This window comes from Centroberyx affinis, unplaced genomic scaffold, assembly GCF_046629955.1.
Source record: "Centroberyx affinis isolate AG114_WGS23_722 - 3 ecotype Tasmania unplaced genomic scaffold, CSIRO-AGI_Caff_v1 ptg001148l_1, whole genome shotgun sequence".
In the NCBI taxonomy this organism is placed as follows: Eukaryota; Metazoa; Chordata; class Actinopteri; order Beryciformes; family Berycidae; genus Centroberyx; species Centroberyx affinis.
The window spans coordinates 248,103-272,500 of NW_027279682.1; the positions used below are offsets into that span (position 1 = coordinate 248,103).

General features: G+C 42.2%; 1 protein-coding gene across 1 annotated transcript in view; it reads right to left on the bottom strand.

Annotated features, from left to right (window-relative positions):
• Positions 1-24,398, bottom strand: part of enox1 (ecto-NOX disulfide-thiol exchanger 1) — a gene marked incomplete at its 5' end in the record, with an annotated part of 41,470 nt that overhangs the window by 11,343 nt on the left and 5,729 nt on the right. Inside the window, 8 exon segments of the mRNA XM_071524115.1 lie at positions 459-566; positions 2,229-2,482; positions 3,788-3,905; positions 6,383-6,489; positions 10,749-10,961; positions 18,229-18,462; positions 19,855-20,061; positions 21,138-21,305. Of these exon segments, the coding sequence (XP_071380216.1) occupies positions 459-566; positions 2,229-2,482; positions 3,788-3,905; positions 6,383-6,489; positions 10,749-10,961; positions 18,229-18,462; positions 19,855-20,061; positions 21,138-21,305 (1,409 nt within the window).

Genomic DNA, 24,398 nt, shown 5'->3' on the forward strand with positions numbered 1-24,398 from the left:
GTCCACCTGATGTCTGCCATTTTGACTTTTCATCCTTTTGAATTTTGTGAAAAACCCATAAGAAACAAGTGTGAACAGCCTTATGGATAAATTTTCATGTCAACTTAGAGAAGTATAATTAGCTGTAACATCAGGTAATTTGTCAGGAGTGCCAAGAACATTGCACAGATTACTACTGGGATCATCATGTCTTTCCCATCTATTCCTAGGAAGGAGGTAGCTGGCGGGTGACAGGAATATTCTGTTAACTGGTTTATTCATGGCAGCAGGGAAACTCAAAGGTTCATGTAAACAGCTTAACCTCAGTAAACGCATAGTAAGAGTAATAGCCAATGATTCCCTTTCTCCCATAGCCCCAAAACACACCAATGCTGCACCACAAACACACTTTTTCCTTTTCGCATAACTTGAGCAGCCAATTTATTGTACTTCCTTAACTGGTAGCTGGGAGTACCCACCTTGTCTCTGAGAGCGAGGACCTCTCCCTCCAGGCAGCGCTGCTCCTCTCTGGCCTGCTCCAGCTCTGCCTCCTTACTTCTCAGCTGCTCCTGCAGGGTCAGGAGTTGCTGGAGAAGACACATGTAGACATACAGTTTTAGTAGTGATTGATAGACAATGACAGTACAGCAACTAAACTAATCAGCTGGTGGAACCGTATAAGCAGGAGGATGGAGTGTGTGTGTTGATAGGTTGAGAGTTCGGTGCATCCAGATGTTTGGTGTTTTGGGTGGGGGAAGCCAAACTACAGAGAGAGGGCAAAGGTCAACCAGATCAGCTCGTTCCATGGGTGTTGAGGGCTTGATGGTAGCTGTAGGACTATGTTGTGCACATGCTGAAGCTGCAGGGATACGGCCTGCACCGTGTGACCCCGGCCTGCAGGATCAGGAACAGGCACTGGTCGGATGTAGCCGGTGTAGACGGCTAATTAGTCTACTGGGGAGACTGAAAAGCGCCTGATGTGCTTGAGAAGACGCAGCTGTACTTGCGGTCGTGAGATTGTGATATTGATATTCATTGCTGCATCGGCGGTCTTGCTGGATGAGGAAAACCAGGACTTGGACTTGGGCCTAGCTGCACTGACGAGGGGGAGGTTGTTGCGACGGTTTGATTTCATAATAACAGGTCTCGTTTCCAAATGGCTCTTCGATCCAAAAATATTTTCACACTTAACGACACTTTTCAGATTTACACATTTCCCAGTGGCTCCCTTTTCCCTCTTTTCCCATCTTCCCCTTTTCCCTTTTGTCATGATGGTGAGCATCTATCAGTCACTCATGGTCTTCAATAATAATGAATTAATAATTTAATATTTAAATTAATTTAGAGAAAAACCAAAGATTGATCAATGAATTTACTCATATATTTACTTACTTACTATAGATTTAAAACAAAAAAATAATTTATTTCAGTAAGGCACATTTATCTATTCAGTTATGTCACATTTGGTTCTCCATACTGCATGAAGAAAAACAACAGCGGGTGACAAACGAGAAGCGACACTAGCGTGACGCTCCCTCACACTGTTAGAAGTCAAGTAAGCAACACATTAACAAGAGCCCAGCGGGGGGGAGTCTGTCTCTGATGTGCCTTCTTCTATCAGCGCCGTCACGTTAGATAGAGGAAGACAGGGAGTCGAGGCGAATCAGGCTCGACTCGGCGAACGACAACAATGAACTTGTGCACTGTAGCAAGGCTTCCTGCACCGTTTTATGAAATCAGTGGAGCAAAGTATTATGGGAGCGAGCTCTGAGTCAGCACTGGAACTTTGTGTTTTTTTGTTGTTTAACCTTTATTTATCCGGGGAAAGTCAGCTGAGCTCTGTGCTCTTTTCCCGCAAAACCCGTGCTTCAGAATTGAAGAGTGTGTATGTTTGCGTGTATTCCAAAGTAGAAATGTGTAACGTGTGAGAAAGCATCAAACGCCACAGTGGCAACATCCGGACACACGCTCTTTGATGTAGTTTTTGGTCTATGAACCCATATCAAAGAGTCTGTATCAAAGAGTGTGCGTCCGGATTTGACCGCTGTTGCAATATTACACAGAAAGACAGAAAAAGTGAGAGAGGGAGAGGAGAGAAGAGGAGGAGAAAGGAGAGATGAAAAGACAGTGGTTGCGAGGAAATTCTGTCTCCTGAGGACTCTGCAACATGATCGACTAGGAAAAGCAGAAACAGAGAGAGAGAGAGAGAGAGAGAGCGAGAGAGAGAGTGAGACCATACAGCGACCTACCTGCTGCATGTTGTGCATGCTCTGCTGCAGCAGCTGGATCTGAGCCTCGGGGCTGTGCGTGTGCGAGTTGGTCGGCGTGAGCGTCGGGTGCGTGTGCGGCGGCGCCTGGGCATGCTGGCCGTGCTCGTCGTCCGGGCGGCTGGCCTTGCTCTGCTCCTTCCTCAGCAGCTCCACCTCGTTCCTGTAGGCATCCAGCTGCCAGCGCAGAGAGTCGTTCTCCTCCTTGAGAGACGCCTGGGTCTGGTCACACACTCCTGCAGCGGAGAGGAGAGGAGAGGAGAGGAGAGGAGAGGAGAAAGGAAAAAGGGCAGAGAGGAGAGAGGAAAGAGGGAAAGAGGGTAGTAGTTGAGAAGAAAATTAGTTCAACTAAAACCTCCCGAGGATTCTGCATGAACATAAAATATTTACCAAGTACAATCTGTCTGTGACATTTGAGCTCAGTGTCAGTACTTCACTGTAGGTTATATCTACCATTTCACTATGTTATTCAAGGTGGCTGTGAGCACTGACAGACCATGAAAAAGCACTTTTTTGTGTGTGTGTGTGTGTGTGTGTGTATGTGCGTGTGTGCAAAGTGTCACTGTGCGTTTGTCTGTAGACTGAAATCTCTGACTCCAGGCCTTTCCCCCATAGCCTTGCTGAGCAAAGCGACATCATTTGTAACCAGGAACAGACTCTCACTGGATGTTGGAAACACACTGCATCACTCTCACATCTAATTTTCATGATTCAATGTGTCACTGAGACAAAGAGACCTTTCGGGTGCACAGTCACACCGCCTCGTGTACTACAGCAGTCTGGCTGGAGATGGATGCGCAGCAGCCGGCGTGACAGTGCACAGTGAATACACAGTGTCAGAAAACAATCATTATGTTACCAACTCGAAATGGCACTTGGAGAAATTGAATGCATTGTTATTTTTCACTCGACACGGCCTTTCACAAAGCTTTTAGAACGGGCGGCACATTATTGGTTTAACTTTCTAAGCTTTGAGCCTTGCGCTGCAGCGAAAGTGCAGGCTTCAATTTGCACAATGTAAGCCAGATTTGGAAACGTCGCTGCTCATGACATGTTGAGGGATCCATAAGAAACTTTGTAGCAGTCACTTGTAACTGTCCATTAGTTTGCACTTACAGCAGTATAATTTAGGATTTCCCTGTTGCCTCTGCCTCTCACGATCAAGGAAAGATGGGGAAATAAGATTGTAATAATTTGACACTTGGCACGGTATAAAGCCTTCAGATGATAGGTGTCTCCAAAATGTGTTTTTAAACTTTATAGCTGATGGATTGATGTTTGTTGTGTATTTCTCTGGGGTAGCGAGGTAGCGCTACAGTCTGTGTGCATGTCCAAAACTGGTGTGAGAAGATGGTACACATATTAATGAAAATGTAATTAAGTAATTAAGATGCAATCGGAATCTGCGGTTTGCTTGTTGGAATAAAAAAAACATATTCATAAGAAATGCGTACAAAGCAGACAAGGAGGTAAAGGCTAAGGGTTTGTGATTTGGAAATGCAGTAATATCGATACTGGTATTTGCACATGCTCCATCATACCGTTTTCCTCCATGCGCATCTTCTTACAGGGACTTTCGTCTGAGTCGTCATCCGACATCTCCATCTCTTCCTCCCGCCGGATGCCCATGATCTCCTCGCTGTGGGCGTTCCTCAGCTCCTGTAGCATCACAGCCACAAGACACACAGAGTGCAAGCAGCCCTCAGCACCACAGTGCCACATGCAAACATCACCAGCTGCAAAGACATTCCACTTTTATACCTTTTCCCACCAAATGGCACCTGATGCAGTGAGTGTATAATAACCAGTGGGGGGGGTTTCTGAAAATGACTTGAGTGACTAAGTGGTAATTTTCTTTTAGTGATTTGCAGAACATTTGCTCAATAAGCCCTCAAGCGACGTATTCTTTCACTGCAATAGGTCGCTCTGAACATTCCTAATTATTATTCATGAATTTTCCTAGCCAGTATTGGTTACGGCAGCACATGCAAGATCAACTCTTTTGTGTATGGGAGACTGGGAGTAAGTTAGAATATAAGTAACATTTAAATAGGTACATGTATTTGCTGAATTTTCAAAGTGTGAGCTGTAGGTTGTTTTGGCTGTGCAGTTAAATCAGCTTCTAGTCAAGGCCTTAATGCACTGGATGTGATAATTGATGCATATCGGTTGATGCTCCTAATTTGATTTTTTTATGGCGCTCTGTAGGAGTGCGACTGAAGCATCAGCAACACTGGCATCTGAATTTCACTAATGTATTGGGTAACATGACTCATCATATTTTCTTTAGAGTGCATGGTCTGCTCTACAGTCGGCCTATTCTATTTGCAGATCAACCACAAGTCCAGCTTGACTCATGTTCTGCATTCATACAACTGCATGCTACTAGCTAAATCCCCTGCTTAGTCATTGTATCACCTTTCCTTCAGTGGTCACTGCAGTTCTGGAAACCTTATGTTTTGATCATCTGGTGACCTTTAAAATCAAACTAACTTAGAAGCCAGATGGTTGGATGCATCGTTTGATAATTTGTATGTGTTGGTCAATGAGTATTTGAAAAACGGCATCAGTGCTTTTCTGCCTTTACTGACAGGTTTCCGGTTACTGTAAATCATCAATTTTTCAACTACAATGTAATCGACCGGGAGTCAGAATCCTGCCCTTCCTATAGCAGCTGGGCTAGATGCCTGTACTCAAGTTTGTCTAATGCCCACTTTTACAACACTTGCATTTGTGCATCATTCCCACTGCTCTCATGCACTTAGGAGTTCAAACAGGACAGTGCATGAGTTTGAAGAGAGACATAAGAGTGTAGAAATCACGCTGCCCTGATTCTCTGCCCACAGAATACGCAGCGAGCCCGACTTAAAGGAGCCAACTATTTCTGGCTTGTGGGGTAAATACTCTCTCAGCTATTGGCAAATACGTTTCGTGATATTTTCCAACAAAATGTGCTGATCTGCGTTTAGCCAGAATTTTTAAACTGCCGACTCTCAAGTTGCCAATCCCAGTTTTGTTGCCATGGCTCTATTGCTTTAAAAAACATTCACATCACTGCCTTAATCTCCCTGCTCCGCCATCTCCCCAGTTGCACAGATAAAGTTAATATGCTTAAAGATGCTCCAGTTGTAGGAAAAGGAGAGCTTTGTTATCAGCGAGTCTAGCAGAAAGCCTCAGCCCGCCTGCCGCATTATCTCTCATCAATTCTTCAGAAGCCTGTGGGATAATCAGATCTCTTTATGGCTGCCATATTCATTATCTCTTCATTTCCCAATTGTGATTTCACACTATATTTCTGAGAGAATAATGCTTATTTTGACAGAGGAAAATATGCAGCATGTTTTCATACAGTTTGCAAAATGAATGTTCTGGCTGTAGAGATATGGCTACATGTAGACTTACCAAGAATGCTAGGGGTTTCACAATGGTACTGTAGCATGCTAGGGATAAGCTAATCTGTGTAATGTTCATCAATCACTGCCTCTTACCTCTTTTTGGACAGAAAATTTAATATGTTGTGAAACTGACTTGACTCAGATGAAGGTACACTGATAGCTCAGGTGATTATTCATCACATTATATTGATTTTGGCCTCCACAGACAGACAAAGCTATAATCCCTGAGGAGCAACAGGGTCCTTTTAAAACAAAAGCAATGTGCTGCCACTTTTGAATCAGCATACATGAGCAGGCCTGTGTTGTTGCTGTGTTTATGCTCCCAAGTGCTGATTGAACTGAGAATGGACAAATCTTCCCTCCTTTTTTCGTAGCGTTCTCATGTTCATTCTCGTTATCTAGATTTGACTCTGGATGAATAATTGATCAGAGCCTTAACCCTGGAAACCACTGTTGCCATAGCAGCGCCTCACACTTTCGAGGAGGCGTCAGATCTTGCTTTACATCTGGGCTGGAGGGAAAAGGAAAGTGTACAGACTCAGACGATCAGAAGCCAGTGTCTGTCTGTCTGTGAGGGCGCAGCATCCAGAAAAACAACAAGGGCACTGAACACAGCGCACTTGTATCAATTCCTACAATACTGTCTGTCAACCTTCTCCTGGGGACTCGAAGAAATGACAACAGAAAAAAAAAGAGCAGCGGGTTGGGGAGGGAGGGAAAAAAAAGTAAAAGTATACCAACCTCGCACTGCTTGCGCCAAATGTCTATGTTCTTGCGCTGTGCTTTTGAGAAATGGTCCCATGCCTTTTGCCTGGTGGCGGCGGTGAAAACGGCGGTGATCTGCTCGACTTTGGGGTGAACAGGGAGGAGGAGGGAGGATCAAGACAAAACAAGCCGTTTATGTAGCTTGGTAGCACTGACTGAGGCTCATACAGCGGACAGAGGAGAGACCAAGGACACACATGGACCACAGGCTAGGAGAAAGCAGTGGGGTGGACCTGTTGTTTTGGACATTTCTTTAAATGTTTAAAGAAGAGTTCACTCCAAAATGAAAATTACGTCAGTATCTACTCACCCCCATGTCAGCGGAAACTCCACTGATTTCCGTATGACCACCAAACACACAGCCAGTTCGCTACTGCAGTTCCATGTTAGCCTTCTCCGGAACAATTTAGTGAACAGGGTCTGGTTAGTTAGAGTTACAAAAAGGGCATAAAATGACCATACATTTTCTCAAAGCAGGTTTTGCAGCATAAGCCAAGTGTTTTGTACCCACACTATTGCACTGAGTCCAAAAGGCCTAGATTTACCTTACTATGTAGTGTTACTGTAGGAAGAGGAAACAGTCACTTCTTGTAGTGTGGAAACCAAAACTATGGGGTGATCCTGTTTACAACTCACCAGCCAATAGAGAGCTAGCTGTGCTTTTCTTTACTACAGGAAGATGTTAGTGTTTCCCTACATAGAATAATGCTACATAATGGGGTAAATCTAGGCCTGTTGGACTCAGTGCAATTGTTTGGATACAAAACACTTAGATTATTTGGCATTAGTTGTTTAGAGAAAACAAATGGTCATTTTATGCCCTTTTTGTAGCTCTAACCAACCAGCCCCCTTTCTCTTCAATTGCTTGGGAGAAGGCTGAGATGGATCTACAGGGGCTAATTCACTATGTTGGGTGCTTTAATTGCGTTTCGACTGTAGATAATGACATAATTTTCATTGTGGAGTGAACTGTTCAATTGATGATGATTGACAATTGTTCAACAATCATTTATATCTGTAGAACAGTAGGCAAATCGTATTTTAAATCATTGAGCGGTCTTGTCTGGAGTTGACCAATATAGTCTGAAAGACATACAGTATGCATATAATTTATGGGGCCGCACATGCTATGGGGAGGGGATGCAATTTGACGAGGGGTGAGTTAAGGGGGGGAAATGGATGGGAACCATTGACCGACAGAATATTAGTTAGTTAATGGTTTCAGAAATGTTTGCAGATAGGAATTGTAAATAATCAATATCTTAAGCATTCTTACTGAAAGTCAAATTAATTCAGAAAGGAAAATGATATGTCAGCTAGACTGGACTGTGGTGTGATGGCCTGGTCTCTCTCCTGGCCAGTGCTCTACAGTACTTACATCTCATGACCTGCAGATTCAGTTCCTTCAGGACTGACAAAGGCAACATTCACTTAGAATGGATGGCTATTTCTGTGGTTCACTTTCAGCAAGGTTACACTCTAGTGATGTTACACTATCTGTTTATGGTAAGGACGAGTTAGCATCCCGGTAGATGGTGTATTCTATGCTACGATCATTATAGTTATGTGTATACGTAGATACAGACATGTTACAAGCAAGAAAGGATTTGAATTTGCACCTATAGCTGTAAAACCTCTGCACAGATTGAAAAGCCATGCATTCTGTGGTAAAATGCTGCCTTTTAAAGTATTGCTGTTTTGCTTTCTTAGAGACATTATACTTGCTGTCAATAAAAGTGAAAAGGTTTGACAGTGACATCTCTTTTTACTTGCCAAACCTGAATGAACATAAAACATAATCCATCCATTTCAAACAACATCCCTTTGGTAATCGTGCTCGCACTAGACTTATTCTGATGGAGCCACAAGATCAACAGATAGATCAATATTTAAAATTAATATCCACACCATGCATGATTGTTTTATGGGCTGCTGATCGCTGAGGCAGTGAGAGAGAGAGAGAAAGAGAGAGAGAGAGAGAGAGAGAGTGAGAGAGAATATGTGTTGCCTACCTGATAGTGAGGTAAAGTGAGGTAGATCCCCTGCTCCTCTACAGCAGAATGCTCAACAGGGAACCACTGCATAGCTCTGTGATAGTACTGTACTTACCTCTGCTGGAGCCTTCGGCCCCTGGGCTCCAACCACTGTCACCCTACCTTCCACAGCTATGGCTGCCAGCCGACTTTCTACTGTTATGTGTAATTTGAGGGGTCTGTCCAGGTACATGTAGGAAACAACTTCCATGCAAATTGTACTGAAGCTGCAGAGCAACTACTAGTTTATCTGAATGAGTCGTAAAGGTTAGATCCTGAGGAGTGACATTGAATGGGGCATGGTTAACCAGAGGTACTCTACCACAGACGGCATGCATTAACCAAAATCCAGCAGTTGTTATCAGTCATTATTTGTTGACATCTTCTGAAACATCCCTGTGAAAAGGTCAGTGTGCCGTCATATTACTGACTTTGCTTCAGTACATCTGTGCAAGTGACCTAATCGCCACCTCAAAGTGAGTTGAAGATAATGGAGCTGATCGTGAGACGGATGGGAAAGCGTTGTCATGGAGACTGGGCTAAGATCCTTGCAGAGTAAATGACTTGGATCGAGCCAGGCTTTAAAATGGATGTGGTGAGAATGGCTTCATGGTCTGCACCACTGTAATCTGTGACTGCACCACTCCCTGCAGGAGTGTGATGTACTGTATACATTTATGCAGTCAAACTGTACGGTCCGGTGATGGCAGAGTCGTCAGTAGGGTTAGACCGATATATGGGGCCGATACTGGTTATTGGTTATCAATACTACACTGGTTGTCTATGGGAAGCCCTTAACCTGAATAGATTTTAATGTGGCACTTTGATCAGATTCCACACACGTATGCAGGAATACATCATTATTATTATTATTTAAAGAGACTGAATATTGCCACAAAATACTGATTATCGGCAGCTTCAATCCAAAAATGTCATTATTAGTATAAAACCCATATCGGTCGAACCCTAGCTGTCAGCACCAGCTGGAAGTGTCTGAAAAGATCGACTGTGACACATTGTTCATGTCGTTAGTGTCAGTCAAGTCCAGCCCTCATTACACTGGATTACTTAGTGGACAGTGAAGTATTAGAGGTGAGCTGTGCATACGGTATAAACAACATAGCCTGTAATAATGCCCACTGTGCAACAGAATAATTAGTGTCACACCACATCAGCAATACTCCACTATAAATTACTGTGTAGTTATACAGGCCTACAGTATCAATGTAGCTAGAGATCACCAGAGAGTTAAGTGTCCTTACGCTGTTACTGTAAAGTTGATATCCTATTCAACACATTAGTATACATTTATATAACACATAACCGTCTCACAATGTCAGCAACATGTTCAACAAGTCACCAGAAGTCCATTCATTTCCTATAGAGCTGAGCAACCAGGGGAACTTGGCCAATGTGTGGATGCTCAACAAGCTTGCCGGCCGAGAATAGTTGGCAAAATCAGACTTCTACTCTTCCTTGTGTCCCTACCGATATGATTTTGTGCCATGAATAATATTTCCACCTGGCAAAATGCAAAATGGGCGAGAAGTTGATTACAGCCATTCAAAGCTTCCCAGTTCTCTGCAACTGTGTCAGACAAAACATAACTTCCTCTGATGGAGGAGGGGCAGCTTCCATTCTTCAGCATTTCACGAGTGGAATCCAGTGGAGTCACGATTAACATTATGTTGTGGCAAGACAAAGATGTTTTTTTCATCAGTAAAAGCTATATGCTGTTGAATACGCAGGGAGAGAACATTGTATTTACATGCCGTAGTTAAATAGATCTTGTGGTGCACAATGGAGAGTGAAATTCTCTGATAAAACACTGAAAAACTTTATGGACTACCAGCACATTTTAGGAGCTCTGTCAGACACTTCCTTTACACAGTAAAGGAAATCTGTGTTCGCTGATTGTTGCTGGTTTTCATGCGTTTATTCTTAAATAAGTTAATCACTAATGTTTTTCCACAATCAGAAAATCAGTGTTGAGTGGAACTTAAGTTAACTGTTTATCAGAAAAAATGGCTCCACGGAGCTCAGTGTCGCTCGAAAGGAATAAAGTGACTACAAAGTGGAACCGGTGGCGTGACTTACATAGCGTATATATAGTGACCCATCAACCAAGTTGCTCACAGTGTGTACAACAAGTCAGAGTGGAGGTATGGGTAGAAGTTACCTGAATGACTGAACAGTTACAGTAATGTTCAGTGAAGCATTCCCACATGGAGTTTGGCTGGCCAGCAGGCGCTGTCAATACTACTGTATGTCTTTACACTATAAAATATTATACACTTAAGTCTCCTTACACTGCGTTAAAATAGCCAGCAGGGCGTTCTTGAAGGTTTCCTTAGCCAGCTCCATCTCCTCTTCGTGCTGGGCCTTCTCGCTCATCAGCCGGCGCACGTGGCTGTTGGCTGACTGGATCATGGAGTAGAAGTGATTGGCGCTCCGGCGGTTGACTTCGCCCCGGTCGATCCAGGTGAACAGCACCGCCGTGGCATCGCTGAACTTGTGGTCGTCTAGAGCAAAAGGGGAAAGAAGTGTAAGATGCTTGCACAGGAAAATAGCTTGATGGGTGCAGTAAGTATGAATTTTACTGTCCCATGACAAAAATGACCATAATATATCTGCGGGGGGGTTGATAGTGTTGTCGATCAATACCAAATACTCGATGATTACTGGCTTTCAAAACTCACTTTCCAGCTCACACTCTCTGTTTTGGAATTTCAATAATAATAAACTTTATTTGTATAGTGCCTTTCATACAAGACAAAGACCTTTCATTTCAAGACAAAGTAGTGTTATTGTTAGTATTTTGCATGGTAAGATATTATCTCTTCAATAAATATACTACCTCTTCATTTAATTCCCCTTCAAAATAAGATGAAGATTTATTGATCCCCGTGGGAAAATTGGGTCGTTACAGCAGCAAATAGTATGATAGTATGATACAGCAAAGTAATATAGAAAATACATAGAAAAAGAATAGAGCAAAAGAGGGTTACATCAATATACACAACTGACAATTTCAACACTAGAACATGTTAGGTAGAAAAGCATGAATGAAAGTATGGAAAGGTTTGGATGCAGCATTAAGAGAGTGTGCAAAATAACAGCAGTAGTAGCTGCTATTATGTACAATAAACGTGCGATATAATGATAAACTATTCAATATATGCTGTCTGAAATAAGTGACAAATTATAAAAATATCAATATATAGCGTGTTTCAAAAGTAGGCAAACAGTTTTACATACATTACATCAATGCTGAGAAAGGACTGTGCAATATGGTGTGTGACAGCGTTGCAGAGAAAATGCAAGAATGTGTTAATGATGGGACACAATTTGAACACACAATTTGAACAATGAGGACAGATATTTGACTAACATGCTATTTCCTGGTATTAACATTCTACAAGTATAATTTTTAGTATTAATAAATGCTTAAATTGAATGTTGAATTGTTTTGTTAAAATGACAAAATAAGTTTAATTGTCCAAGTTTAGAACTATACAGCTTTGTTTTTCATTATCATTATAAAAAAATCTATAGGCCTACCTACTTTTGAGACACCTTGTAAATATGCAATATATAGCAAATGAGAGTAAAATGAGACTGTGAAGAAAAACAGTGTGTGGAATTACAGCATATATACGCAAGGATATGCAAAACTGTGCTCATATTCATATTTGTCTAGGTGTCCAGACGTGTGCTGACAAGCAGTGCGGTCACCTAGGAGTACTGCTGGTTTTCTATCCTACCAGCTAATTAATTGCATCCACCTGGTGTTCCAGGGGTAAATCATTCCTTATTAGATGGCTAGGATGAAAACCAGCAGGGTTCTGGGTCCTGAGGACCAGGATTGAGAACCACTGTCCTAGAAAACACTCCAAAAATAAATTGTCTTCTGGTGAGTGCGAGCTCCCCACAGCAGCAGACCTAAGGTACAGTAAAGGGCAAAGTCATTTCCCCTTTTCTATCTCTCTCCACTCTCATCATCCAAGCAAAGTGCAGCAACACTCAAAACAAAATGGTCAGACATTAAATGCACTGTATCTTCAAAACTTGTTTAACTTTCAGTCATGCTACACTCAAACAACAGAGCAGCTTGGGAGGATTCAAATATTTCTCTGGGGGCGTTTCCCTGTTCATGGGTCTATGAATCGCGCCACAGCCACTGAACACAAAAGGCCATTTTGATTTTCATCTTTTCAACCAAAACCACAAGCCGCATTCAGCCTCGCTCATAAAAACTGCTGAGTCTCCGCGGGCCGCCGTCGAGTGCATTCTCTACATTTGAATAATAATTGAACAGTGCCACAGAGCCACGGACGATTGCAGAACAGAGTGAATTAGAAAGCATTTAATGAGCTCAATACCCACTGCAACACAACCTGTAAGAAGACACTTTTCCCCCGCACCGATAAAGCCCTATTCATAGACTGCAGCAGATTACAGTCACATTACAGCAGGCACAATGAGCCGCAGCTGAACAGGGACAACTGAAGGAATAATAGAAATTTATTTCCCCAGCCATTCAAGGTGAAGAATGAATTCAAAGAGGCTATTCAGAGGGAAAACGTGCTTGCTTATGTTAGATATTAGTGGATGGATATTAAATGGCACAGAGGCTGTTGTGGTGGTGCTAGTTCTGGGTTTTGGAGTTACTGTAGAGATGCAGATGTAGATGGGAGAGAGAGTGAGAGAGCGAGAGAGAGAGAGAGAATGTAATAATGAAAGCAATTGCTGTATTTACCGAGGGTGTAAGAGCCATTAAGCCTGCGATGTTTGAATGAATGAATTTGATAATGGGAAGTAGGAAGCTTCCAATGTTGAATGACACCGAATACAGAAATGATATAAAAATTCCAAGCGGCAAACAAGATTTTACACAGAGAAATGGAAAGGACGGCTGTGGGGAGAATAAAGGAATGCAGGCACTGATGCACACACACACACACACTTTGTGACAGTATTTGATAGGGAAATCTAGGAATAGTGTGCCTCTGCAATTTAATGAGGTGGGAAGGGATAATCAGAGGATCAGAGGAAGAGAGAAGAGGAGAATGAGGAGACCAGTAATCCTACTGGTGAGATCCCAGTGTGTGATGTTATAGTACTGGGACACTTCATATCACGGTCCCAATCTGTCTCATTTATTATATCCATCGCAAATGTACTGATGATAGGGATGCATTGGACTAAAAAAAATGGGTGATGTGTCAAGAGATACCCATGGGCAGCACCACTGGAAATAAACAGTGTCGGGCTTGTTACTCAAAGAAAAGTATTATATCTTGTTAGTCTTTTCAAAATTTATATGACTTATTATTCCCTGGGAGCAGTAATTTGTACACTACTTGTTATACATTTCTGTTACATCCTGGAATAAATGTACATTCCCCCCAGACTGGGCAAACTGGTCACATTTACACTTTCCTGGCTGAAATCTACCTCCTCAGTACTTTATTGATTATGCCAATTTTTTTCATAAAAATTTAATGAGTTGAGATGAGTTTTCTCAGCAGGGAATGCAAAACAAAGTTGTGAGCTTTTGTGCAGATGGGTAGATGCACTCTTAACAAAAAGGCTTCTCTAAGTCAACTAACATATTGCGCTGAATAATCTTCAGTACACTGCAAAATGCATTCCAGCCCTGCAGTGTTTAATGGTCGCACTGTGACAGCAGTGGATCAGTTAAGGCAAATCTATGGTTTCTGCGGTGTGCTCGGTGTTCGCGGTGTTCGCGTTCTCTCCGCAGAGCCACAGCATTTCATGGTAAATGCGGTAGCAGCGCGGTGTTCGCGGAGAGCGCAGAATCTCCTCCTATTGTCCATTTTTGGCGGTTGTCAGCTGTCACTTGGCTTGATTAGACTTACTTCCCTGGTAATCAACTAACATAGCAACCATTAACCAATCATAGCCTCTGAACTGACTGCGGCGTTTGCGGAGGCCTCCGCAGAGTTTCATTTTTTGAGAGGAGTGTGTAGCTCGGTGCGGACCCTCCACAGACCCCCTGTGGAGCTCCACACTCGCTGCACAGACCTTCCGCACCGCGAACACCAGGCACACCGCAGAAACCATAAATTTGCCTTTAGAAGTTCCTAATCTGCCAGACAAGACTGGACTATTTTTCAGTGAGGAAGATGAAAACCAGCTGCTGCAGAGCGGAGGGAGGGAGGGAGGAGGGGGAAAAGTGACCTTGACACTCCTCCACCACAACATCCTTCATCCCTCTCTCTTTACCCATGCACACCTCTGCCAGTTCACTCTCTCCCTCCCTCTGTTTTGCCTCTCTGTCTCCATCACTCTCTCCTTGTACTTGAAAAGCAGATTTTAGGCAACATGAAGAAAAGGAAAGGAAAGGAAAGGAAAGGAAAGGGAAGGGAAGGGAAGGGAAGGAAAGGAAAGGAAAGGAAAGGAAAGGAAAGGAAAGGAAAGGAAAGGAAAGGAAAGGAAAGGATTATAACTGTGGCTATTACTACACATCCACTGTGAGTATGTATGTGTTTGGTAAATGTGTGTGCACGTGTGTGTCCATGCACGTGTGTGTGTGTGTGTGTGTGCATGTGTGAGGTGTACCCATAAAGAAACCCAAGCACGCGGTAATCAATTACTAAGCAGCTAAGATAATAAGGAATATGAGACGATCCCATTCCTGTTCCTGCACTCATATCTAAATGTGACAAATTTTTACTATCAGTTCAGCAGAGCGCTGGGGAAATTATCTCATTGTTTTATTACTTCACACGATTTCAGAACAAAAGACGTGACATTGTGTATTAAGCTGCGGACCCACAAGACATCGAACACTGTTATTGGACTGGAGTGAACACACCGTTGTACCGATTTTTGAGTCTATTTTCACAGAAATACACAGTGGAAATACACTGTGGATGGTCATATTTGCATCACATCACCACAGAAGCACATATGATTAATACATGTGCACTGATGTAAATATAAAGTGGAAAAAGTATGATTTGACCCTTAGCATTGTTTCCACATTAAAAAAGATAAGGCTTGGGATGCTGGAGCCTCGGCCGCTGCAGCGCTTTGTAAGTACAGCTTATTTTCATTTACTGGGGTAACAGAGCATTTCACCTCTGTGCATTTTTTACTCAGGGAAGACTGCCAGGCCGCGCATAGAAATAAGCCTCTGCTGCGTCTGCCCTGCTGAGGCTCACATGGAAATGTCTCTACGTCTCCGTTCCACACCGGGTGTGTCCGCCGCTTTAGTCTGTTCACAGCTGCTGCAAACGGGGACGAGGAATATCGATAATCCTGAACAGGCTCTTTATATTGTCTTATTATGTGCATGCTTTTAGTCTATTCACAATCTTTTTATGCAGCCTTAGCACACTTTTTATGAATTGTACACAATAGCATATTTCTTCCTCTACAGGAAAGCCAGTCTTGGGCTTTGTAAGAAATCAACTGCAGAATTACAAAAATGACAAAAACTGACTGTGCAACAATAACATCCTACAGCCCGCTTCAATGATATTATGTTAGATAATCTTCAATAAATTGCAAAAGTGCGAACCGCTTGCACAATTAATTAAAAACTGTCCTCAGATTTCCCCTATTACAATAGGGGCAACATCACACTCAATATCATTCTATGCGGACGACACATTAGTTTATATGGCAGATGTTCAACAAGCTCTCTCCTTTGTTTTAAAAACACTGGAGCGCTTTGGATATCTTTCAGGATGCAAGGATAATTTGTCAAAATCAGCACTGATGCTGATTAATACAGACAACAGTAAGGTGTCCCTCCCTCCCCAGATTAATGTTACAAATGAGGTCCTTTACTTGGGTATTAGAGTTAGTACTTCTCTATCGTCTATAGCTAAAACAAATTACTCTTTAATTTTGAAAAAAATAGAAGAAGATATTAAAAGATAGAGACACCTCCCAGCATCAGTCCCAGCCTGTATATTGGTCATCAAAATGAACATCTTACCCCACATTAATTTTATCAGCTCAATGATCCCACTTGCACCTCCAACAGGATATTGGCAAAAACTGAACTCCTTACTACGATGCTATGTTTGGAATGGTAAACGACCCAACATAAAGTGGTCAGCTCTTCAATTCAAAAAGTCAGATGGGGGATGGGCATGTCCAAATTTTAAACTGTATCACTGGACATTTGTATTAAGAAGTCTCAGCTATTGGATGGAGGAAGATAAAGTTTCATCTTGGAAAAATATGGAACAACAAGAGTTAATAGCACCAATAAGATTGAAGGTTTTTCTCCTTATAGGTATGTCTACCAAAAAATGTGGTTTATATTATGGTCCAATTTTAACTCATATGCTACAAGTGTTTAGAACAGCAGAAAAATTCCTAAAAGTTAAAAGCGTATGGTGCAGGTCGTCTCCGATATGGAACAATAGTCACCTTCTATCTGGAGGGAACGATTCACTAACAAAACTTGGGAGGATAAAGGTATTACAACTCTTCAAGATATTAATGGGGCAAATAATGTCCTTACCTTTCAAGAACTTGTCTCTCAATACAATATCGATAAACATTCTCTTTTCTTCTACTTCAGAGTAAGGTCAGCCTGTAAAGCCTACAGGGTTCTCTAGGGGTCAGATTTAAAAGACCATCCTATTTTAAGTTGGATACAGAGTGCTCCAAAACGGATAGTGTCATATATCTATGATAAAACTCCCAGAAATATATGCCTACATCAGGAATGAAAGCATGGGATAGGGATATATCTGAACTGGGACAAGACTTAGACTCGGATGCAATTTGGGATAATGTTACTGGTGCTTCGAAAAACCAAAATCATCAGTATATACATTTGAAATTTTGTCATAGAGCATATCTAACACAGAGAATTAGACATCGAATGGGATTGGTACCTGACCCATATTGCTCATTTTGCTCCCAGGGAACCGTTCTTTTATACATGTTGTATGGGAGTGTCCAGGGGTTTTTGATTTTTGGGGGAAGGTTATTAGTACCCTTGCAGAACTAACGGGGGTACAATTGCCAATGGACCCTGCTGTACATCTTCTAAATGATGATTCCCACCTTTCCCTTACGGAAAAAACACACAAAGTCTGGCTGACAGGCCTGACTGCAGTTAAGAAGATTGTAGTGCAGCGTTGGAAACCTCCTCATGATATTTCAAGTACTCACTGGCTTCAGAGCTTTTTAGGCATTTCTTCAGTCAATGATGCACGACCAAACACAATTTTAATGTGGACAAATTTTATATCTAACTTAAAAGATCTTCTGGCTAAATAAGGATGCTATGTCTGTGTGGGTATTATTATCCTGTTGGTTGGCGGAGGGGAGGGGGTGTGGAGAGAGGGGTGGGGGGGATAGGGATGGAGGTAGAGGGATAGTTGGGTTAAACAATCAAAATGTATTCGGCAACCTGTTGTATTGTCTGTAACTTGACGGTGTTGCAATAAAAAAATAAATGATAAAAAAATAAATTGCAAAAGTGGATTCCAGTCCTCCTGTGCTGTGACAGTTGTTGTGTTACTGCTTCACAACACGCTGTACTAAAACACGTGAGGTTGTGTATCAGTCCGTTCACACCAGCTACAAATGGGGATGAAGAGTGTCAATAATTGTGCAGGTTCCTGAATGATGGATTCATAAATATTATTAGGTGTCTCAGCATGCGATCGGCAGCGCTGCACAGCAGATTATACAACGCACACACTCACACACACGCGCGTACACACACACACACACACACACACACACACACACACACACACACACTACACCTCTTCTCATCGGCCTTCTCACCTTTCAACCTCTCCGCCAGCATTACCGCCTCGTGTTCGGAGTAGTGCATGATGGGAGGCGGCGATGGCGGTCGGAGGCGGTCTTCGTGGATCTTGCGCCGGTGTCGTTCCTCTCTGGCCAGTAGCCGCTGTTTACACTCCCACTCATACAGGTCGTCTCTGGCCTGGGCGAAGTCCACGTGGATCCTCCCCGAGTCTTTCTTATCAGTGCTGGATCCAATACGCATCCGGTAGCCTGGGAGAACACACTGGGATTAGAGGGGCTAGAAAGGAAGGAACCCACTCTCTGCTAAACCTTATTACACACTGTATATATTGATATATATATATATATTTTTTATATTTCTCCACGTTTTCACAATGCACAAATCTCACGTTGTCTTTCTGTCTCAGGAAGTAAATTCTGCTGCTATTTTGGTGTTAATGCTGGAATCTAGACTTTTTTTTGCACATTTTCATTACAGATTTTCATTTCATTTTCATGGTCATTTCACAAAATTTGGAATGAAATGAGCATGAAACTGAAATGAAAATCTCGAAAGTCTTAAAATGCAAATACGTACACAGAGCAAATCCATTTCCCCACCAGTAAAAGGATTATGTGAGGGAGACAGGAGTAGAAACAGGCAGTAGTTTGACATTGAAACAGAGGTGGTGGATGGTTGTTAGTTCAATTCCCAACTCATGCCAAAAAATGGCATGTGAGTAAATTTGAGTGAGTGAATTTTTATGTAGATTTTTATGTAGATTCTATATATTGTTTTTTGCTGTATCCTACTAGTATTTGCTGCTGCAATGGTCCAATTTCCCTACAGAGATAATTAAGGTTTCATCCAATCTAATACAATCTAATCTAAATTCATTCGCCACATTTATTATTATTCATGCTCTGTTTTCAAAAATGTGCAAAAAAAACCCTACTTAAAGGAAAAGCCAGACTTTTCTTCCTATTTTTGCCCTTTTGATGTTTTTTTTTTATGAGTTGACGAGTTTATGATGAGTATAGATTAATACAGCAGACATTGCACCAGAGACATATTAAGAATCTTTCACCTAACTCTGGACTATTAAGTGAAATGACACCCTTGCAACAATACATCAACAGCTTTGTGAGTCTCATGCCATGTACCAATACTTGCTTCACAGTTCAGTTCATCATAGTGCAGAACTGATTGCCGTGACTGTCAAGGCGTAATAAACACATCATCAATTAGAGCTTTCTGGTTCACTAGGAAATGCCTCACCATACCTTCAACATTTCAAATGGCTGCTTCTATTTGAATAAAATATGCTGCAGCAATTAATTTATCCTGACCCACATAAAAACATCAACATAAAATGAACAAAAGGTGTGTTGTCTTGTGTTTTGTTAAATGTGGCCATTTTTGTTAAATGGGCACATTCACTCTCCAGCTTATTAAAGCATACAGCAAATTATTTATGCAGTCACAACCACATATGCACTGCCACCATATATATCATTAGCAAGTCAAAAGGACAGACCTAACATTTGCTGAAGCTAAAATAATGCTAAGATATTCAGCTCTTGTCTCAGCCCGCGGGTCTGAACAGGGTGTGTGTGTGTGTGTGTGTGTGTGTGTGTGTGTGTGTGTGCGTCAGGGCCCACCGGACAGATAGAGGGCCTTGTCCACCATGAACTCCTCGCTGAAGCGTATGTGGCAGAAGTTCTTCTTGCTCTTGCGGATGGCGGTGATCTCCCCACACTGGTCAAACACCTCCCTGATGATCTCCTCGCTGGCGTTCTCCGGCAAGCCTCCGACAAACACCGTCTTACAGCCGGGGGGGCGCTCCCGCGTGGAGGGGGGGGGCAGGTCTGAAGCACAACACACGCAATAATAATAATACTAATCTTTATCTATATAGCACTTTTCAAAACATCTTTGCAAATGACTATTCTTTAATTTATGTAAAAGCACCAAGATTGGTCTACATGGGAGCACACTGTGATGCCATGTACATTTTCACAATTGGAGCCATGATTGGCTGCAGCGGCCATCTTTCTTTCTTCCATTACCAGCAAATGGGTTTTCTTCCATAGCTGCATTATAACTGACCATGATACACTTGAAAAAAATATGTCTACACCTCTGCTTTGAAGACCAAGGAATACATTAGTGCTAAGGAAAAAATCAGAGCTGTTCAAGCCATCATGTAATGGCCAATTTAATTGGTACTGTGATTACTGTGTAAAGAAATACAAAGAAATTGCAATTTAAAGAGAGCTGAGAACATTGTCATTTTGCTGTCTATGACAATCAGGCATATAGGCAAATGGCCATGCACTCTGTTCTCTTAACAATGAAATTTCATTGCATTTCCTTAACAATGTCATTGAATTGGCCATTACATAATGATCTGGGCAGCTTATGGTGTTTTCCTCAGCACTGTTGTATTTCTTGGTCATCAAAACATAATGTAGGAGTATCAGTGGTATCATGGTCAGTTCAGCAGATATACAGAAAAACCCATTTGTTGGTAATGGAGGACAGAAGAATGGCTTCCACAGCGGATTGGCACCATTATTGTGAAGGCTCCAATTCTGAAAATGTTCTGAGCATCAAACTGTAGATGTTTAGCAGTTTTGGTGCTTTTACGCAAATGTGGACGATTTGGCTGTTTTCTGGTCTTTTTCTGGCCTATTTCACCTGGACTATATTGCATTTACTGAACTGCGTCTCTACTAAATGAACCTGCACATCTTCTATTTTCAAGAACTGACAAAGTTTGAAATTTTGAATTTGTCTTGTACCTGCAAACCTAACCAAGTCAACCAAACCAGCCTCCCTCCTTTCACTTTCCTTTATGAGCTTTTAGGTAGTTTATATGTGTTATCTCACCACTGTTGACCCTCAGTGACACAGTATCCATATAGATGGTGGATGTACTTACTGGGGTTCTGAGGGAAGAGAGTGCAGCTCTTGCAGTGGATGATCTCCTTGATGACGGGCATGTCGGGGGGTACAGGCGGGGGAGGAACCAGGCTGATGCCCGCCATCATGGGGTTGATTGGTGCGATGAGGCCCAGGCCGGGGTCAAACCCCTGGATACAGAGAGAGTCTGCAGGACAGACAGAGACAACAGTTAGAACAATATATGGGTCTGATTGGCATCTTATTAAAATTCAGATATCAGCCCATCAGTGTCGTCCACCTCTGATATGATGGAGATTCCTCCCTGACCACAGCTAGAGAAGATAATTTTATTGTTATTTTATATCAGATGTCTGACCAGAGAAATCACTCCAGTGTGGTGTGGGAGGATTTTATTCCACAGATTCTGTCTGTAAAACCTGCAGTGAAACCCGCCTCACTCTGTCTTAAGGAGCTGCTAACCCACCTAAAAGAATTTCATTAGTCTGGCTTTCAAAGTGTTTTAGTGTCCCATGATGGTCTAATGCTGTTTCAAAGGCTTTTCATCCCTAACAATAATGGGAAAAGTATTCTTGTCATTTTTTGGCATGAAAATGGTCAAATTTAAAGATGTTAAATATTGGAACAAAATATCAGCTATCGGCAGCTTCAGTCCCAAAAATATCGGTATCGGCCTTCAAAAACACATTTTTGAAGCCTGATATGGAATGGAGGCCAGAGAGTATGAAGACAAGGAGAGAAAGAGACAAAGAGAAAGAGCAAGCCAGAAGAGCAGAGGAGAGAAAGTGAAGCATCACTTGGAAGGCAGAGAAGAGAGATATAGAAGAGAGAGGAGAGAGATCCGTGACAAAAGACGAGAAGAAGAAAGGAGAGAAGTTATCGTCTCTAGCGCGGTAATGTGAAAGGTAGATGGGGGAAAAAAGAAAGAAAGCTTGTTGAGGAGAGGTAGGGAGGAACAAAATGTCTGCGCTTGGAGACAAAGAGAAAGTGAGAAAGGAGGGAGAGAAGATAAAGAGGGAGAAGACAGGGAAGACAGAACCATTCCTTCAGCTGTCTGGGTGGAAAGCTACAGGAGGCAGATTGGAGGCGGGCACAGCAGAGCACGTTACTATCTTCATCACACTGCAATGAGAAGGGACTGGGAGGAAACAGAATGTCAGCAGAAATACCCTCAGCTGCTGCCCACACACCCACAATAACACGTGAAGGAAAATAAAGTGACTCCAATGAGAGACGAAGGAAGCTGTCATAGAAGAAAAAGACAAAATGCCCCTTAAAGTAATAATCCGTGACATTTCCATATAAATAAATGTCAGTTTTCCTACATTCTATCAGTGATTGATAACGCAACAGTGATTCAACTGTGAAATTTCCACATTTGCTGTTCTAAACACCCGGTGTCTGGTAGATGTTTCCTGGGAAGAATCGTCTGGGAAGTGATGTGTCTTACATTTGGCGGCTTGTTTGGAATAAATAGAAGAAGAACTGGGCATGAGCAGTGATAGCCACCATGGCTGAACAGACAAAGAAAAGAGCGCCACCTACAGAAACTCAAACTGCATCAACAGAAAATCCAAGGAGAAAGACGTCACAGTATTGAACACATTGTTTGATTGCCAGGTGAACAAGAGTTTAGCAACAAAGACGGAGACAAAATAAAAAACAAATGAGGATCTCGAGGATTACCACTTTAAGTGTTTTGAGGAAAGGTATTGTTGTGCCAGAATGTCTATCTATCTCCTACATAATGTTTTTCCCTGGCGGTGTGTCCTCATTTTGTCCTTGGTGTGTGTCGTTTTTTTGCCACAAAGTAATGATTGCGGGGGAAATGCGCTTAATAAATGACAAGTCGACTAATGCATAGCCTGACAACTTCCTTATTGAATCAATGGATGCTTGTGGCTGCAGATAATAAGATCACAAGCGAGCGTGATCTCCGTTCATTACGAGGTTCATTCTTTATAATATATGAAATGTTTTTAAAAAAAAAGTTGTTTTCTCATTCAAAAAGCCAGCAAAAAAACAGGAAAACAGTCCATAACAATTGAAATGATTATTTTCTTCCCTGGAGTAAAATCATGGTGGAGACACACTGTGGAGGAAGCAAACACATTTTGGCACCACAGGTATAATTAGCATAAAGCGTCAATCAAGATGTATGCAGATGTGCTGTGTATTTGTCAGCAGTGGGTGGTGGTTATAATCAGTGTGAGGCTTCTGCGTGTGTAGATGGCAGAGCTGCTGTCGGGTTTTTTTTAAATTCAGTTGAAAGTTTCCATAATAATTCATATGCTGGCTCAGTTTCACGACCCTATGGCCTCAGGAAATCCACTCCAAAAAAAAAAGAGAGAGAGAAACCCCACGGTTGTCAATCAGAAAGTAAAGCTGTTTATCTTACTTCCTAAAAATAAAAGCCTTTTTAGAGGGAAATACGCGGTTTTCATCCAACGGGTTTTCTTAGGTCAGTGCGATTCCAATTAGTTCTAACATATTTTAATTTTCTATCAGAGAGTACATAGTGTGCTGTAGGCTAGAGAGAGCTGTAAAACACTTCCTGCATGGGGTTTTGTTTGGCAAAAAGAAAAAAAAAGCCCCTCACAATCTGTTTTATTAGAGATCTTCAGGCTTGTATAAAAAAAAAAAAGCACTTGGAAAGATAATCTTCCATAAATCTCTGCATTTGTATTCGGGGTGCATGTGGAGATGTTTCAGGTCTTAGGAAAACTCATTAAAGTGTTGTCTGCGATAGCCCCGACAGGTAAATTACACATCTACGTGCCACACATTCATCATAATCACATAACGCAGGTCGCTGTTCGCTCGGAGCCCCCCCCCCCCCCCCCCCAACAGAACCTAAGTGATTCGAGGCCCCGGTTCATTTCTCTGGCTCAGAGCTCTGCTGTGTCTGCCAGAAAGAGAAAGAGGGGAAGACAGAGAAAGAAAATACAGAGAGAGGGAAAAGGACGGAGAGAGAGAAAATGGAAACACGAAGGACAGCAAACTGAAGCCAAGAAAGGAGGGGGGAGGGGGGGGGTTGACAGAGAGAGGAGCTGGTTTATGCTTTTATTTGTGATTATTTTACGCTTCTTTCACTCCAACCCTCCAGGGATGAGTGCTGCATCAGCCTCTATAGGAAACATCTGGCTGCAGTTACCCTTAAGGTGAGATCTCATCAATCTGGACACACACACACACACACACACACACACGCATATACATCGTCCCTCTGTCTTTTTTCTCTCTCCTCCCTTTTTCAGTTTCTCATTATCTAAATGTTACC